This window comes from Chaetodon auriga, chromosome 11 (assembly GCF_051107435.1).
Source record: "Chaetodon auriga isolate fChaAug3 chromosome 11, fChaAug3.hap1, whole genome shotgun sequence".
Taxonomy (NCBI): domain Eukaryota; kingdom Metazoa; phylum Chordata; class Actinopteri; order Chaetodontiformes; family Chaetodontidae; genus Chaetodon; species Chaetodon auriga.
The window spans coordinates 19,452,501-19,471,380 of record NC_135084.1 but is presented as its reverse complement, the minus strand read 5'-3'; the positions used below and the strand labels follow the sequence as shown (position 1 = coordinate 19,471,380).

The 18,880-nt window shown below is 44.2% G+C and overlaps 1 protein-coding gene across 5 annotated transcripts in view; it reads right to left on the bottom strand.

The window, feature by feature from the left end:
* phactr2 (phosphatase and actin regulator 2) overlaps nt 1-18,880 on the bottom strand; it is a 39,226-nt gene that overhangs the window by 4,821 nt on the left and 15,525 nt on the right. For 2 of the 5 annotated variants that reach the window (XM_076743093.1, XM_076743095.1), the window contains exons 2-12: nt 11,483-11,668; nt 10,167-10,241; nt 9,655-9,795; nt 8,149-8,394; nt 5,706-6,237; nt 5,322-5,500; nt 4,425-4,581; nt 3,983-4,038; nt 2,071-2,132; nt 1,502-1,639; nt 5-81 (exon numbers count right to left, since the gene is read on the bottom strand). In XM_076743093.1, the coding sequence (XP_076599208.1) occupies nt 5-81; nt 1,502-1,639; nt 2,071-2,132; nt 3,983-4,038; nt 4,425-4,581; nt 5,322-5,500; nt 5,706-6,237; nt 8,149-8,394; nt 9,655-9,795; nt 10,167-10,241; nt 11,483-11,668 (1,849 nt within the window). Of the gene's footprint in view, nt 1-4; nt 82-1,501; nt 1,640-2,070; nt 2,133-3,982; nt 4,039-4,424; nt 4,582-5,321; nt 5,501-5,705; nt 6,238-8,148; nt 8,395-9,654; nt 9,796-10,166; nt 10,242-11,482; nt 11,669-18,397; nt 18,631-18,880 lie in introns of those variants that run through there. The other 3 variants (XM_076743094.1, XM_076743098.1, XM_076743096.1) reach the window with 3 other exon arrangements.

The following is an 18,880-nucleotide window of genomic DNA, read 5'->3' as shown; positions in this document are numbered from 1 at the left end:
GTACCTGGTGAACTGTTTGCTGTCTTCATGAACCTCCATCTCTCGACTCTTAAACTCATTCAGCTCCTTACGGATAGCAGCCTGAGGGGTAGACACACACACACACACACACGCACACACACACACACGCACACACGCACAGTCATTTCAGAGGACATTACATTGACTTACATTCATTTCCTGGAGACTTCATCCAACCCTAACCATAACCACTGCCACCTGATCCTAACCCCAACCTAAAGCAAACCTTCAGCTGGACGTACACTACGATTTGAGCCTGTTTCTGACCCGACGTTGGGGCCACGTGACTCATTTCAGAGGCAGCGTGAATTTCAGCCTCATCTGGGTTTGATGCAGTTTTTCCCCAAAAAGGAAGACGAATCTCCACAATGTGACCGTAAACAGATTTATGTCCCACAAGGAGAGTAATAAACGTCCACACACATATACACAAGATGATAAAAATGCACCTGGCAGGACAAGGCCACCTGTCCATCCTACACGCACACACACACACACACACACACACACACACACACACACACACATCCCATCAAAACACAGCTATTACTCATTCTGCTCTAATCAGATCCAGTCTGTGGCCTCTCATTTGGACTTTCTGAGCTCTTTATGCATCCTCTCCATAAATCTGCACTGCTGCAGACCTCTCCTCGGAGAACTACCCACAATTCATAGTGTTATGGTGTGATGCTGACAGACCAAAATTTTACACGTACACAGCAACAAACATATTTGTGTGCCGTGTAGTTCTACACATGACCAGCAGAGGGCAGACTTGATACAGAAACTGCCCTCCGGCACACCCTGAGGGGGTTTCTCCTTCTGTGTGGAGGTTTTCTTATCACGTGGAAGACATTTTTACCATGGACCTGGTACATGCACGCACCCATGTTCTTTCTGCATCAAGACTTTTGGTCTGGGGCTGTTTATCTTGGGTTAGTTTAGGCTAAACCACTGAGTAAATTAAGAGCTTAATGCTTCAGCACACAATGGTTTTGTAGACAATAGTGTTGTTTTGTGCATGGCCCTCTCCTGTTTCAACACCACAATGCCCCTGTGCACCAAGAGCAAATAAATAAGGTTTTCTGAATTTCATGTGGAGTCAACCAGCCTGCACAGAACTCTATCCAGCACCTTCGGGATGAACTGAAGCACTGACTGAAAGCCAGACCTTATTGCCCAACATCAGTACAAAACCTCACTAATGCTTTTGTGGCTCAACGGGAGCAAATCCGGGTGCTGTCACAGCTCAAGGTTTAGGAATTAAATATTCAACAGTCACACATGTAATGCTCCACATGCTTTGTTTAGGCTAATTTGGCATCCTTTAAAAAGATTAGTGTTACAAATTTACAGAGTATGCAGCACTAACTAGTAACAGGCTGATAAGCTTGCTAAGCTAAACAGAATAAAGGAAAAAAGTAGCTAATCATTGAAACAAACTAAAAATCAACATTTAACAGCTAATTAACTGCAGCACCTTGTCAGCGGGAGTGAGCCGTGTCCAGGGTTTGTCCGCCCGCCGGTCGTAATCCTTGGCGTCTGTTACCTCCACATACTCATTAAAACGCAGGATCCTGCGAGCGACTAGTTCTGCCACCGTAGGCCTCACACTCAGCTACACACACACACACACACACACACACACACACACACACAGAAAGAAAGGAGAGAAATTAAACAGCAAATAAACATAAAAATTCAGGAATGTTAGTAATAAGTTATAATAAAATCTAATACACTGTACATGTGTTCACTTTACTATTGAACCCTGTTTTCAGTATTTTAAAACTCTCCAGGAAGCAAATGTTATCTTTAATCACAACAGCGAAAGAGGCAGAAAACACCCACTTCTCAACTTCTCAAGTTTCAGTTCCATCTGTGTCCACTAGATGGACCGATCTCCACACAGAGCATCCAAACGTGACTCACAGGGTGGAATAAAACATATTAGCCGCTAAGTATAGACTCCTTTCTGTTTTCTCTTGCGTGTGTGTGTGTGTGTGTGTGTGTGTGTGTGTGTGTGTGTGTGGTTGGTGTTTACGGCACCTTTCTGGAGAGTCTCCTTTTAATCTCTTGCTTGGCTTCTTGCTCTTCTGCTTCATTTTTTTCTGCATGCAGAAAACCAACAGAGTCATTTCACACCTTCTGCTACTCCTTCGATTTATGACAGCGATATGATTCTCCATGTTAAAGCGTGTCCGCTGTCATGTAGCGGTGAGACTGCCTTAACATTTCAGCCAGGGAGTGCATGATCTGAGTTGATGCATTCTCCCTTGTGGTGTCTTCCCGGATGTACAATATATATGTATATATATACAGTATTTGTGTGAACAGCTTGGCCTGAGACGCTGGTAACTCCTTGTGGTCCCATCAGAGATTGAAATAGAAGCCGTTTGGGATTCATAACACAGAAACCAGTCAGCTAAATCATCTTTCCCATAATCAGGATAACTGTTTAGAACTACTTCGTTCTTTCTGTGTTTCTTCCTAAATGAAAAGCCGCCTTGGTCTTCTAGTGAAGCTGCAAATCAAACTTGTGGCAAAATATCGGTACAAAAATGAACACGCAAGCCAACGTGCCCTGAAGAGTTTGAGCTGCAGTTTTCACAAGAACGTATCAGTGTCAGCGTCACCACACCAGGCAGTTGTGAAGGTGAGGTTCACTCTAGCCGTTTGACAGCTGTTGTATATGAAATTACAGCCTCAAAGAACTGACAGTATCCCCTCATGGATAACCTGTAGTCACAAAGGGAAGAACGCGCTCAGAAACAATGTTAAGAGTTCTTTTGTAGTTTTAATCTTAATTTCCTGTTTTGTAGCCACAGTATACAAACTGGGCTGTTTTTCTATTATTTTCCACTGAACACAAGCAACAGACATGATCTAACTAAGCAGTCTTTAGTCAGATAAAAAGCTATTTGAAATGGTTCAGTTACGCCAACAGCAAAAAAAGGTAACACCCAAAGCTTAAATTCCTCTTTTAAGTCCCTGAAATGCAAAGTTTGCTCAAAAAGCGAGCTAGCACACCCTCCAGCAGGATGATTTAAGTCCTGCTTGGGAGCATGACATGCAAAACATATTGACTGTTTGACAGTCTCTTAAATATTTATCAGGGCTAGAGGGTAGTGTGTGTGTGTGTGCGTGTGCATGTCTGTGTCAGCCCAACTAACGACCTAACTTTTAGTAATGTCGTGACCAAAGTAAGAGCTCCATCAGACCGATTCTGAGGCTGTAAAATAACACAGATCTCAGTGTGACAGACCATTTCGGTTCAGTGTGGGAGACACAAAGCTTCTAGCAGACGGTAATTCATAATCTAGACAGACATATCTGTCTCATCTGTCTAATTAGTGAGACAGACGAGGTCGTATCTGGCAAGCTGCTTCTGCCTCTGACTAAAGCTGGACAGCTGGAACACCACAATACCTGTTACAACCACGAACATCCATTACTTTATGTCAGACACGTAATGTTGTCGTCGCAATTATGACCTCTGTGGGCCTTTTCTTTGTGCAAAAGAATAAAAACGAACATGAATACAACATCACGGGAAATGAAATCTGAATTGTCATTTTCACATGTCAGTTTAAGGAACTATAATCCCCCAACAGTGCTTCTGTTGCGATGCACTACAGCTGAACTAAATATAACTAAAATGTGGCTCTTCAGAAACTGTAGTGACAATTTTCTGAGTAATATCTGAAGCAGGATGTCACTCACTAATTTGAAGCTTGAGAGATGAGCCCAAGGCTGTGTAATATAACAGTGCTTAACAGATCTATCCAGTAAAATCCTCCCTGGCATGTATACACACCCTCACCACGCATCAGATGAGCTGGAGCAACATGCTTTACTTTGAAAGGAAACTTCAGTACACATTTCCATGCAACGCACTTGTATTGATCTTTATTGCGCATCGCATCATCTCACAGTTTGATAGTGTATTTCAGAAACTTACGCTTGAGGATGTTTCTCTGTTCCAGCTCCTCTGTGGTGGGTCTTTGGCTCAGGCGCCTGGAAAGAGAAAACTGTGTTCACATACTTTTCTACACGGAGCAGATAGGAAATGATTTAAACATCACACTGACTTCTACAGAAAAACAACAGGAGTTATCGCGGTAACATTTGTGAAAAGACGTTTCTTTTTTATTTTACACCCTCTTTTGGTGTTAATCCGAAGGCTGTTTGCCACCAGCCTTTCTGCCTCATCTGGTAGAAAAGGCCAAACGAAACTTCAGCACAGATTTTTATTGTGCATCATTCGTGCCAGTACACCGCCCACAGCTACGCCAAGAAATTACCCCACAGCTCCGCCAAATCTGCGACGAAAATTCACACCTAGCTACATTTTCACAGCATGCTGAGCACGCGTGTGTGTGTGTGTGTGTATGAGTGTGTACCTGACTAGTTTGCAGCCTATCTGCTGGCGGAGCTCATGTCTCTCCGTCTCAGAGCTCCGCGGCAGAATGTTTTTCTCCTCCAGCTCTTTCTTACTGGGTCGGTTCCCCAGTTTGATGTTCAGGGTGTCTCGTCGGCGGATCTTAATGGCCAGAGAGCCTGGAACAGAGACGCAGCAGGGAAAAGTAGTCACAGGCTTCTTGGGGCCTTGAAGCGCGACACCGTATTTACACGTAGCAGTAAAACTGGATCTGTATCCGGACACATTATCTGGATAACAAATGATCCTGTGTGTTTACACCTCGAGTTGTTGAGAAAGGGAAAACTTCATAAACTTGTTGTCCCCTCTAAATTCTGCAGTTTTTCCTTTCTTTGCATAAAAAATGCTGTCAGTTTGACCCGGCGTGTTGCAGTACTGGTGTGTAGGCTACTCTCTAATTACATGAATTATATGCATTCAGATACACAGATGAGTGAAGTGCACACTGTGTAACACTCGTTTTTCACGCAGCTCTGTTGAATAATGCATCTTTTGGCATTAGAGGCTTGTCTCTTTCAGCCTGTATCAGTGTTATGTTTTGTATGGATTACTACATTTACACCCACGTACGATCTGAGCACAAGGCAAACCAGACCACCTCCACGTGCGCTCAGGCAGACTGGATTACATTTTACAGTTTCATGTATTAACGTGAGGATGGTTACATCTGATCTGTGTGGAGTGAAGACCAGACCTTCTCCTTCTCCTCCTTCTTTGAGCAGAAACAGCTGATCAATCATGTGAGTTTACTCCATCCGAACTCAATCAAATCACCTCAAGCGAGTGTAAAAACTTGGTTCCTGGCTTCTTCCTGTGGATCTCTGTTACTGTGTGATGTGTTACAAAACTAATGCCATACTGGTTGTGTACTCGTCTTCCTCCTCCTCTTCTTCCTCCTCATCGCGGTACAGGATTGGTCCATCAGAGTCAGAGTCACTCGTTTGGCTGTCCCTGGGCCTGTCGGGGATCACCGTCACCTCTGCCTGCTCCGTGTTAACGCTGATGCCCTGTGGCTTTTCAGCTTGGCGCTCCGCTGACCTTCAGGAAAAAGACAGAATGAGCACAAGCATTTGTTGAAATGCCACAAACCCCGAGAATGACGAAAGTCCACCAACTGTTAATAATCGTTAATAAAAACTGTCAATAATTGTTTAATCATCAGCACTTGTGACTGCAGCATGAGTATGTGTTGACGTGTAACTGTAACAAAGGATGCTTCACTAACTCTTTATTAGATTGTTACCTCAGGCTGCTCTCCACAGCAGTCTCCGATTCTCCTTTCTTCTTCTCCTCTTCTCCTCCCTCCCCTCCTAAACTCCCCTGTTTCTCCCCCTTTGAGCCGCTGTCTGTCTCTCCCTCTGTGAAGGAAGTGTCCTCTGTAGCAGTGTTGATGTGGGGGGACTGGGCCGTGGGTTCAGGGGCCATACCTGGGTGGGTCTCCTCACCCTCAGCAGAGGCCGCGGGAGCAGATTTAGGCTCTAGACCAGGTTGAGAAGCAGCCTGAGTTCCCTCCGTCTCATTCGATGAGGCAGACTTGGTGTCTGAGGATACGGGCGAGGAATTTAACTCCCCAGGCTGGCCAGGAGTCTCTGCAGAGGCCTTCTGAGGTATGGAGGAAGAGGTGGGAGTGTCTGATATCTGGTTGGATTTTGCATTTGTCCCACCAGTCTGAGCTACAGCGCCGGTGTCCTTAGACGCACGAGGACGAAGGGTGGAGGCGGAGGCAGGTGTGGTTTTTGTTGTGCATCCAGTCTTCTTTGGATGGGAGGATTTAGCTGAGGAGGAAAAACAGATAAGGGGAAAATTAGACTTATTCTTTCCTCCAGGTGCTCCAGTTTCCTCTCACTGAAGACGCTCAGGCTACTACTACAAAAACTCTTCAACTCTGAAATCACATTTAGGCCTTTAGGATTAGCCTTTCTGCAGTCACAAATACTGTCAACGCGTTTTTTAAAACTCACTGTTAATATCTTTTTACAAATAAAAAGGACGAAGAAAAGGTCTTTGGGGAAATGTCATAAACGGCCCTTTTTGTCTCAGCTGGCTGGATGGGTGTACTGTGCCTGCGTTTGATGGACACCAGCCTGCAGGCTGAGCCCCTGCAGGGGAATGAGAGAAGTCATGTGCAGACAGAAGCCATGTTTCCATCCAACTGTCAAGCGAATTTGCGGCAAACTTTTGAAATGTCACAAAAAAAAAAAAAAATGCAAATTATGTGTGTTTGTACAGAAGCCAAGAATGGCTGTGCCGGTTATTTCTTTTCAATGCTGTTATCTCAAGGTCACGTGTTAGTTATAGATCTTGAGATAACAAGATAATCATCCTGTTTTCATGAGAAAAAAAGGTTGTTTCCTTTCTTTACTGATAATGCATCAGAGATCAGGAGTCATATTGAACAAATAGTTAGTCCTCGTGACAAAATTCTGAGACGATTCTTAAAATTATGATGTTTTCTAAGAACTTCTGGATCCTGGTAAAGATGAAAGCTATGTTAGGACTACTGTTAGGAGTAGAGAGGAGGACTTTTAAGAGGCTTAAGAGTCCCTGAAGCAGAGAAGAAAATGGTGCAAAGACAAAGAGGTCGGAGAAATATCCTCCAAACACTGAGTGAGTTAATGAAACGCTACAGATTAGCTCTGCAGGGACGTTTGTGCTCGAACTCATTGGAGATGCACTCACATCTCCAACTCAACGCAATAACGCCAGAAATCAGAAAAAACTCATGACAGCTGAGCCATTTTTCCTCCGTTAAAGTAACAGGCCTATCAAATAGTAAGTATTTACTTTCCTTTAGCAGGAAAGCTAATGTGGGTTGTTGTTCCAAGTCTGTGGTTGTTGTGGTGTGTAGCAGGCAGCTGTTAGTGTGTCTGTCTGCAACAAATAGGAGAATATCTAAGCTAATACTGACTGAAATGGTCCTGTAAGTGTCTGTGGAGCGTCTTTGTGTGCTAGTAAAAGCAGCCCAAGGAAAATGGTGAACTTAAGAGTAATGAAACAACTTTTGTCCCACTTTCACAACAGCTCTACATAAACAGAGGCCTTCAGAAAAGAAGTATGAACATCACATGCAATGTTCTGCTGAGCTCAGTGTTGCTTAGTTTCACTGTGCTGTAGGTTAAAGAAGCACGCACACACACACACACACACACACACACACACACACACACACACACACACTAGGTGATGATCATGCCCGAGCATCATGCTATCAATCAAAACTATGAGCTTGTCATTTTATGAAGGCTAGAGCGACCGCACTCACTCTCATGTGCTCTCATGCAAGCAAAAACACACACACACACACACACACACGCACACACACACACGCAGTTGTACTGTAGAGGCCTTTACAGACACGTTCAATAAATCTTCACTTCTGCTTTCTCAGAAAACAGACAGAGAGAGATCATAAACAAACCCCTCCTACAGTTACTCACTTGACTGGAAATCTCTTCTAACGAGGAAAGGACGCTATCAAGAGGGAGAAACAGGGAAACGTAGCCACTTGACAGGAAATCGACTTGACTAACACTTCAAAACTTCATTAGGGAGTGCGCATGAAGCCAGGGAGCATGGATGCAGATGACTTGATAATAAATCTTCTCCCCCTGAAAACAGTGAAACAAGCGTATTTTCCATGCAGGGAGGCGGGCAAACTGGCTTCAGTCCCAACAAGCTGAACTTACCAATCCCACGACTAGTGTTGTTAGTGCCCCGCGGGTTAGCTTTAGCTTGACTGGATGAGCCTGTCTTGCCTGTGGTTTTAGTGGCCTTTTTAGTCCCCGAGGCACCGTCTCTGTGCCTGGTTGTGGCTGCAGTGCCACCTGCGAGTTTGGAAGAGGCGTGCGGGGTGGCACTTTGTTGTTTTTTAGCTTGAACCTCTCGAGGTCGCACCTGGTTTGCCCCGGCGAGGTGTTTAGTGTCACACCTCTCTGAGCAGATCAGAGGAAGCAGGAAAGAATAGTATTTAGAGGTTAAAATAGAAACTGAAGCAAGGCCATCGCGCACAGCTGTGCAAACAGACGCACAAGTGGACATGCAAACAGGGGAAGAGATACTGAGGGAGATGAGTTGGGCGAATAATGATTAGAGAGGATGTTTGATCTGTTAGTCTTCAGCAGCTTTTTTTGTATCACAATATCAGGCTTGGGATTTCACAGATAAAATGTACCCATTAACCTTCCCCATGCTCCAGTGTGAAGGCATGTGTGTTCTCCTACTTTATTTGCAGTGTTTGTTGCCTGGGCCCTTCTGATTATTGACAAATGAAAAAACAAATGGCTCTGAGTTCAATGCTAACAGGGTTGAGATGAGAACAACACAACACTTAAGCAGCATCAGACGGGAGAACAGCGGCCTGTCTCTTGAGAGAGAGAGGGAGGGAGGCATTAGGAGTTACGGCTCTTTCAGGCTATGAATGCCTGCTGCAGGCTGATATAATGGGAATATCTATTTGAACACATTAGACCTGGCCAGAGATCCCACAGGGGATTCAATGTCAGCCAGAAAACTGCCGCCGATACAAATTCACTCTATGACCAAGAGGAAGACTTCAAGGCACCCATCTAAAAAAAGCTGCAACATTAAGTTTGAGCACATAAAAAGGGGGTTGTTAAAGGACTGTGAAAGTCCCACATTTCCCTGTAACATGACGTCTTTCAGCACTTTCTGTTTGGAAGAGTGAATCCATAATTACACGTATATTTGTTCAGACAAATTGATTCAAGGATTATCTTAGTTGCCTACAGGACACATCAATACTAGTGTGGATTCAGAGTATCTCCGTGTGCCAGAACTGGAAACTATAAATTTGGTGCACAACATTTATATGCTTGAGGCGTAAAACAGCTTCAACATGATTAAAATGAGATGGAAGTGAAAGAGCCTCTTTGTAAGTTTTCCCTCTTGTTTTTTTGCCTCTTGCCCTCGGAGTGTCTTTGTCCCCTTATTTTTTACTTCTCTGTGTAGATTATTCTTTATTCAACCAACATTGTACCAACATCAGTATCTCGAAGCTGGCTTTCCCCTTTGGATATACATCCAAGGTGTGACTGGGAGGTTTATCACATTCAAGAGAAAACAAAACCCTGAGCAATGTTCAATATGCTACTGAGAAACAATAAAGCAGCTAGTACAGAGATCCAGACGTTGATGAATGCCTGAAAAAAGCTCATGTTAGAGCCAGATGTTACCTGTTTTGTCCTCAGCGCTGACAGGCCCGGCGGCCTGCCCCTCCAGCTGTGTTTCTGGAGACTCGATGTGAACTTTGACCTCCTCTGATGTCGCGCTGGATGTGGCATGACCATTTAGATTTTCTCTGCTGATTGTTTCCTCTAGAAGATAAAAAACCTGACTGTTAGGGAAAACCTCTGCCTGTTGGTAATGTCCAGGTGCTTGAAAGCTGCTGAAAGCTTAAATTTGTATCCGGAGTTCTGACTTGACTGACATTACAACAAACACAATTTATCACATCTGACAAAGTCGGACTTCAGCCTAAAGAAAAATGTATTTAGTTCATATAAAATGAATCATTGAGGAAGCAGTCAAGATGGACAATCTCACAAATGACTCCATGTGTGTTCATAGGTAACTGAAATGTTTTGAGCTGTGACTTCAGCTCCATCATCCTCCACACATTTGACAAATGGAAAAGTGAAACTAAATAAACGAATGAAGAAACATGCGAATGAATCATCAGACGAACCTTGGTCAGGGATGAGAACTCCTTTCCTGATGAGCTCCTCCCGCGTTTGCCTGGTGGAGATTTTTCTCTCCAAAACTGAAAGAGGTAAATCACAGTCAGTGTATGATTCAGTGTAAGATTCATCTAGCTGCAGCAGTTAATTCACAGAGTAATCTACGAAAGCATTGCACAACGGCTACTTTCCTCCTCTTATTGCGACAACTTCCCACGCTTCACTGCACGAAACGGGACCACAGATCGAGCAATAGATGAGGAACTACACCCACTCTGTCACCCTGCTACAGCAGTTGTAGCTGTTTTTCTCTTAAACCTCTTCAGAAGGAATCAATCTGCCTTGTTCACAGTGAGATCTGTCTCTGATCTCTGATCTGCTTTTCTTCATCGTATTTTGAACAGATGGTTGGATGAAACAAGGGATCTGAAGACGCCATCTTGGGATCTGGGACATAACAATGGGCATGCTCAGTGTTTTCTGATATCTGTAGAAAAGAATCGTTAGATTGAGCCGTACACACAAAGCTTGGACCGGTTTTGTACACATAACACTGAACAGACTGACTTCAATGACCATGTTTGTTTTCACTTCCAAATTCGTGGTTTAAATAACAGGGCTTTATTATTATTCAACACTGTTTTATCCCTTTATTAAGCAAGGGATTACTGGGAACCAAAATCCTCATCAGAGGATGCTAATCGAGAGGAGAAAACACTGGTTTGAACTTTGACCTCAAAAATGAAATGGACTAACGACTCTGAGTATTGCACAAGGACGAGTGGCGCATGTGATGCCCCTGAGTGTGGAGAGAGGAGGAACCATGAAACACTGAGGGTGCAGAAGTTCAGCCACTGAATCTCCACAAGCTCCAGGCGTGATGCTCTCTCGCTGCCCCCCGGCCTCCGACGTCCAAATAATTAACTTGTGGAGAGAGACACTGATTTGTTTTTCGCTTCACACCTGGATAGTCGCCTGAAACCAGCCAGAGGGACATGGAGGCATGAAACCAACATACAGATACATGATGCAGAGAAGGTCAGATGCACCTGGCAGCTGAGAGCGAGTCTCTGCTTTTTGTATCTACTTCTGTCCCTTTTTAATTTCCCAGCCAACGCTTGAGGAATGAATCAGTGAGAGCTGCAAACAAACCGTTCACTCTTCTCCTTTTAAAGCTCTTCTGGGGAGCAACGCTGCTCCTGTTCATATTTAATGCTCAGCATAAATCCAAAAGTCCACGGCATGAGGTTGAGTGAGGATAGCACATCAGACGCCGCCCATCACTTCTTCATCAAGTCATTAAGACACACACAAGACGGCCTACCTTTGGAAAGATCCTGGAACTTGTCGCTGGTCTTCTTCTTCCTCCACTTCCAGGGTTTGAACAGTTTTCCTAGCGACGACAGCTTGCCTCGCTGCTGCCGTGATGCATGGGCATTCTGGGTATTGGCGGCGCTGTCCACCACCACATCGCAGCTGGCCAGTGAGGATGATTTCTCCAACCCATCGACTACAAGACACACATGCAGGAATACAAAAATTTAACATCCAAGACCACGAGTGCTACAGCTCTCTATATGCGCCAGAGGGTTTTTTGCCTTGTGATACTAGTACACATACTTCATATCTATTTATACATCACATCGTATAAATAAACAACATGGAGTATTGTGGTAACAGCTAATGTTGGACTTAAACGTGTTCAAACAAAGCCATCTTTTCACTCGCTCATACTGCAATAACTCATGATACGCTACTATCAGGACCCCCCCACCCCACCCCCCCAGGACATGTCATGAAAGTACACTGCGGCAACAGTACGGCAGTGGTTACACAAGATTTAGTTTTTCAAGATGTTTAACATGATGCTGCCCAAAAAAACATGCTTATTTATCAGTCACTTGTTTCTCTTTACAACCCAGCTTTAAACAGCTCAGCAGGAATATTATTTCTAACTCTGTCTCTGTACAGTATTTGTATGTGTGTGCTTGTGTGTATGTGAGTGTGTGTGTGTGTGTGTGTGTGTGTGTGTGTGTGTGTGTGTGTGTGTGTGTCTTGGCTAGATCCATGTCCTTCCACAACTCCTCCTCTTCCCGTTGGAAGATTAGAAGTGCTGTGAACTTTCTGGAATACTGCAGACGATGTGTGAATGGTGTGTGTGTGTTATGTGAATGTGCATGTGTGTGCGTGTGTGTGTGTGTGTGTGTGTGTGTGTGTGTGTGTGTGTGTGTGTGTGTGAACCTGACAGAGGAAAAAGAGTTGGTGTGTGATTCCTCACATTCAAGCAGAGGAAGGTCTTTGTTTGTTCAGCTACAGAACAGCAACTGCTGAAACCTCCTGACTGTAAGGAGCCCAGCAGGGATCAAAAGTTTATCATTTCTGCATCCAAACTCTAAGTAGTTTTCCCCTGAATCTCATAATCTGTGCCACTGAATTACTAAATTCATTCCCTCAGAGGGCGGAGGGGGTTATAGCAGCAGCTAGGAACTCAGGCCAGCTGTTGTGTCTGGTCTGGTCAGTTAACAGCAGGTTAGGATCCGTGTTTTAGACGAGCAACAACCTCTGAGTGCATAAGCGCCAAAAAATGCAATTCCTCAAGTGGCCACTTGAGGGTGGCTCCAAAGGCAAGTCAATCTCCATGGACCCCCTTATTAAAATGGCCAACTTTACAGCAGAAATTAACCCGTTTACAGTCTAAATTCCCCATTCACGACAGCTCTACGGGGGGTATAAAGGCTTAAAGTTATGTATGATTAAGGGCATGGCTGCTTTCAGTGACAGCTAGTAGATCTCAGTGAACAGGCTTCAATCAGTCCACCTCAGCTCCATGTGAGCATACACACAGAAATAATTCTGTGACAGTCAAATACTAACAAAACTCCTCACAGACCAGCTGATCTCAGCTCGTGTCCGTCTCAAAAACCACTGACAGAAACACAATAAACGTTGGTTAAAAAGGCAACGGAGCCGCTTAGGCAGCAACAAAGTCAGCAAAAAGCAAAAGTTGGCCAGATGATCCAGACATTCAGCACATTTTCGACAATAGGAAGGAAGGAATTATTAGTACGGCCATTTGACTGATAGAGCCAAAACCACTGTTTGAAAGCTAAATAAAAATAGTAGACTGTATTATATCAAATGTAAAGATACGCTTGAAGGCATCTGGTGGTCTGCAGGAGAGTTAACTTCTCATCAGCCTAAACTAAGAAGTGGGGCTCCTATAAGGAAAAGCAAGATACTCAATGGATGCAGTAAATAAAGTGTTAAAGCAATAAAGTATTCATTGTAAAATCACAAGATGGCATAAAACTATGCAGGTGTGATTGCTCTCTAGCACATTTTCCTCACCTTATGACCCTGACTGCAGCAAAAAAAAACAAAACAAAACAACATTCACATACACAACATTGCAATTAAGAGCACGAAAACTAAGAGTGAAGACATGGAAAATGCAGTGCGGAGCCCAGCGCATGCTCTCCCAAGACACCAATTTAATTCTGTCTCTCGCATACACATATACATTCACACACACACACACACACACACACACTCTCATTTCCTGTTCCTGTGTTGATATCAAATCGCAACAATAGGTGCATTTCAGCAGCTGCTTTGTGCTGCTAATGATGGGAAAATCAGTAACAGCGATTATCATCACCATTAGCCCAACTATTAAACCTCTAGTGGGAACCAAACAGGGACAATGGAAGGACTTATTACTCGCAGAGAAGAGAAACGAGAGAGAAAGAAAGAAGGAAAGAGAAACAGTGAAGAGGAGCGAAAGAAAGACTATTGTTAACTTTAGAGAACAGAGAAAGAAAATAGGAAGAGACAGAGAAAGAGATAGTGAAGTGACGAACACCTGATCATCTGCTTTCTCAAGGAATCCCCGCATTGATACGACAAACTGCGTACTTTGAGAAAAAGGGAAGATTTGAGAGTCACGCACGCCATGTAGCAATACAGGAAATGGATATTTTAGTAAGCCTACATTCCTATGACACACATGCAGCACATACGTTCACAATGTGAGCGTTCACCTGCAAGCAAAGCAACTTTTTAAGCTAGTAAATCTACATTTACACACACTTTATTACACTATCAACTGATCCTGGCCCCATTCAGTACAATACAACCTTTATTTCCACAGAATATCCAGTAATCATGTCCTCTAGACCAGTGTTTCCCAAAATGAAGAGGAATCTTTGGGAACTGTTGCTTCAGACCCCCCTCAAAATGAGACTATCCTCCCATTAAGGACAGCGTCGGTCATTTCAGAAAGACATGCAAGGAGCAGAGGAGGAAGTCAGGTGACGCTGTCATAGAGCGACAAAGATCATGTGGAGGGGAGGTCGGGGTGGACGGAGGGTCTTGTTTCCTGTTTCCAGCCGACAGTCAGTGTTGGTTGTTGTAAAGTGTGACCTCGACTGTACCCTAACTTACTTATTAACCTACTTACTTTAACCCAAGCTGTGATCTTTCCCCACCATAACCAACTGACTTTAGTGCCAAACCCTAACCACAGCGGCGTTAAGCTGATGCACTTCTCAACCGTGATTTGCTGATGTTTCCTGGAGCACCGCATCCCCGAACGACAAGGCAGCATCGTGCTCACCCACCCGCCCTCATTGCCCCCTTCACACCCCCACCCCGTGAGAAATAAATACAGAAATCCACTGTCAGCAGCAAAGGAAATGACGGCATGAACGAAAGAATACAATACAGTGAGATCAAAGCCGGAGAAGGACAAATGGGTGAATGCTGAAAATTAAAATCCACTCGTCACAAACAAGAAATGCAAACGTTCGCAGCTTTACGGCAATCCTGCATTTCAGACGAGACGGATCCGTCCAAGAAAAGCAAAGGATTTTTACCGAAATAGTACTGACTCCAGCTTTTTAACTGCACCAGTGTGGCTCCAATCCACCTCAGGTCAACTCGGGGATGGTTTTATGTATTACAACTGCTGACTCGACGGCTCGATTCCACACTGGATTTCACACAGGGGCGTTTTATTTTGAAACAGATGACTCGCAATGTCATGCTAGAAGCGTGAGTCAGGATTTGGATATACAGCAGCTGTGGAAATGAGTGGGATCATCTGAAAAACTGCTTGAGACACAACAGACATCTCAACAAAGAAATCCCACACAGAACTTGTTCAGTGAGCTGTAATTATTGTTCCAAGGCAACGACACGCTGAACAATGTGTTAAACTAATCAACCAGTTGAGCCTTCTGTTCATTTTCTGGTATGGAGGGCATATACAGCCTGGTACAACACTGTGAGGTTAAAGTGGGTTTGGATTGTGACACAGCCATCATGCTTTTCTTTTTTTCAGATGTTATAGCAGGGACATGTGTTGAGGAGGAGGGGAAAGGGAGAGGCTTCCTTCCTTCACTGCGAGTCACCGGGGAGGGAAGAACCAGACGTCACGAACAGAGGAAGAGGGATGGAGGGGGAGACAAAAGAGAGGAGAGACGGGGAGAAAGAAGGGGAGAGGTGGAAACTGAGGTGGGGCAGCAGAAAAAGGAGGGCAGAAACGGGGGAAGGAAAGACGAAGAAAAAAAGGCAATATGAGGTGTTGGATGGGAGCGGAGGGAGGGGCGACGCCGGGCATTAGCTGCAGTTTTTAACACTTGGGTCATTTCTTCCAAATCGTTCTCCAAAGCAGCCCAGAGAAGCTCAAATCTGCACAACTCATGACACTCACAGGACCTGGCAGCTCGTATTAAGAGCTCAAAAACTCAAGAAGGAATCGAACAGGAAACTGCAGCTTCAAAGTGTTAAACAGGGTCATAACTAACGAAGGCTCAGATGATGATGAGGATCACGTTTATGTTAATGATCTATCAATAAGACCTCAACAGAGCCACTTCCCTCTCCCGTTCTCAGGACTGTGGATTCAGCATTTAAAGCACATTATGTAACCTGTAATGCAGCCATGTAGAGCATGGAGATCCTCATCATCGCCTCAGGTTCCTATGCGCGCATGCATGTTGGCTTACGTGAGCTCCAACAGTTTGGGGTTTACTTAAAATGCTGACAGCATCATAAAAAAAAAGTGAGTTCCACTTTTCGTTTTCATCCGGAGACCTCTGCCGCTTCCTGTGCCTCACTGCCTTAAAGTGTTCCCATAAAACACTACAACAAATGTGAAATGTCTACTTTTATAGCTCACGGACACACTGAGGACTGCAGATGGTGAGAAAAAACTAAGTATGGAGGTGAAGCACATGCTCACACTCTTGCACTTAGTGGAAATAAAGTTTATGTATTTTGTTCTTGCGTTTTATCTTTTAAGGCTTTATGGTTCGTGCCACAATGTGTTACAGTGTGTAAACTTGAACACCTGAACTTAATGTATGACGAGTGATGTTTTCAAGGGTCAGGGTGCTGACATATTAAAGGAGAAATGAATGTGAATACCACAAGGTCGACAAGGTCAGTAGCTTTCAATCACATGATACAATCGTCTTCAGCAGGTGGAGTCATAGATATGAGGACGGTGCTGCTCCAAGACCATGTGAAAAGCTCAAAAGCTCCAGAACGGCTACAGAGTGGATGAAGTTATACACGCTAAGCATCCAATGCCAACTTTCCTCAAATTTCTAAATGCAGTTCTCAAAGTACTGAGGTTAATTACTCAGCCCAAAACAGGAAATGAAACGTCACTGAATGGTTTCATGAATATGAAAACAAAGAGGATCATGATCTTAAAATCCACCTGAACACGTGGGAGATTCTGGGTTGATGTTGAGACGCCATCATCTTTGCCATCATCATCAAAACAGCAATCGAGGCAAGTGTTTTGGAGGAATCGTGTTCAACCCTCCGAGACCTGGACAATCTGTGGCAAGGAGAAGTGAAGCCGCCACTTCACTGCTGGTTTTACTTTTATTTTGTCACCAATCTCTACACTTAAACGGCTGATTCTCTTGAAGCAGTGGTTCATAGTCCAGTGGTGCGTATTAAAATTCCGGTTTTCTATTGCATCAAGTGGTAAATTGTAGTCATTTGCATTCACATTGTGCTGCAGGTGTAATACAGCCCTTGATTTGAAAGTGAGAACCAATTCTGGATGACCCTCGGTCACCAGGACTGAGATTAAGAATATACCAAAAAGGATGTGAGAGTTTTTATATTGGTGGCATCTATAAAATACCCAAATGAGAGATCTACGCAGCTGTGACAACTAGACCCAAAAGCTGTAAATAATAAGCTGTTATTGAGATGTTGAGATAATCATTTTACAAGCACCAACGCCAAACATTTGATGGCTCAGGTGAGGATTTGCTGCTTTTTCTTTCTCTAACTCTAACGATTAAATGAAAAAGTAATGGGCTGCATAATCTGGAATGAAAATAACTGTTGGTTGGAGCCCTAGATTAGCTGGTTAATCAATAAACAGAAGAAAAACAACTATTTTGCTAATCTTTTAAGTAATTTTCCAAGCAAAAAATGCCTGTCGTTCTCTGGATCCACCCCTTTAATTATGAATAGTTGCTGCTTTTCTCTATTTTACATCGTTGCACACTGAATATTTTAGTTATCTTTGATTACAGCATCTTTGGACCGGAGAAAATGTGAACAGCGCTTTTTTTCTTCAGTTTTGCAACTGTCAAACCTCAACTACAAGTGATGAAATTTCCTGTGAAGCCTTGAAAAAAGGTAAATACGCCCGCTTGCTGACTCAGACGTGATGTTGTCTTGGTTAATGGGTCCCTGACTGTGAATTAAATGTGAATCCGCTGCTCCAGACGGGCTGCAGACACTCTCTGCTCTCTCTTATGGGAAAACAAAGCGGTTCAAATCTAAGCTGCTCTCCTTCAGCTCATCTGGACTCACGTCAAACCGGCTGCTAAATACATAAACTCTGATCAAACAGTTCACTTGGAGCCAGCAGCAACAATGCAGCTTTATAAACAACTCTTTGGTTACACAACACATCCTGCTTTAACGCTAGCTCTTTCACTCTTGGGTAACACAAGCAGCGATAAATTTAGAAACAGTCACGGAGCGAAATGATGCGAGTTAGAGTTCATTAAACGCAACATATCAAGTTAGCTAACGTCCCATTAGCATGAGCCCGTTTAGCGCCTTGTTAGCGCTGAACTGCGGGGAAGTAACATAAATAATCCGTCAGATATGTTTGAGAAAGACAGCAAAAGTGAGCAGACATCCTGGGTAAAGATAGCGGAATGAGTGAGACTTGAGGGGAGGGAGCGCACACACTCACCGCTCGCAGACTGAGACACGGCAGACACGGCAGTCTGACCCATATTCAGCTTCTCCGGAGCACCGGGCCGGACCGAGCCCCCCTAAAAGCCCACGATCACGGCCTTCTATCACCGCACGAATCCCGCCCGGAGCCGCCGAGTGAGTTCATTTCGAGAAGAAACGGCTTCACACCGTGATGGCTGAGTCGTTGGAAACTTGGTTCACTGTCTGACTGGGGCGCTACTACGTCGTAACTTCCCCTCCCACCTCTTCTTCCTCCTCCTGTGAGCGGCTCAAGAATGCCGCTCATTCCTCCGGCCAGATTAAAGGCGCTGCTGGGGTCAAAGGGTGGCGGGGTCCGACACCATAAGACATTAGTTTGCACTGGCCAAGATAAGAAAATAAAGGGCTGGAGGGTTTAAATGAGTGAGCATATTCACTGTGGACAAAACAGTAATGGTGGAATGTAACTTAGTACATTTACACAAGTAGTCTACTGTCC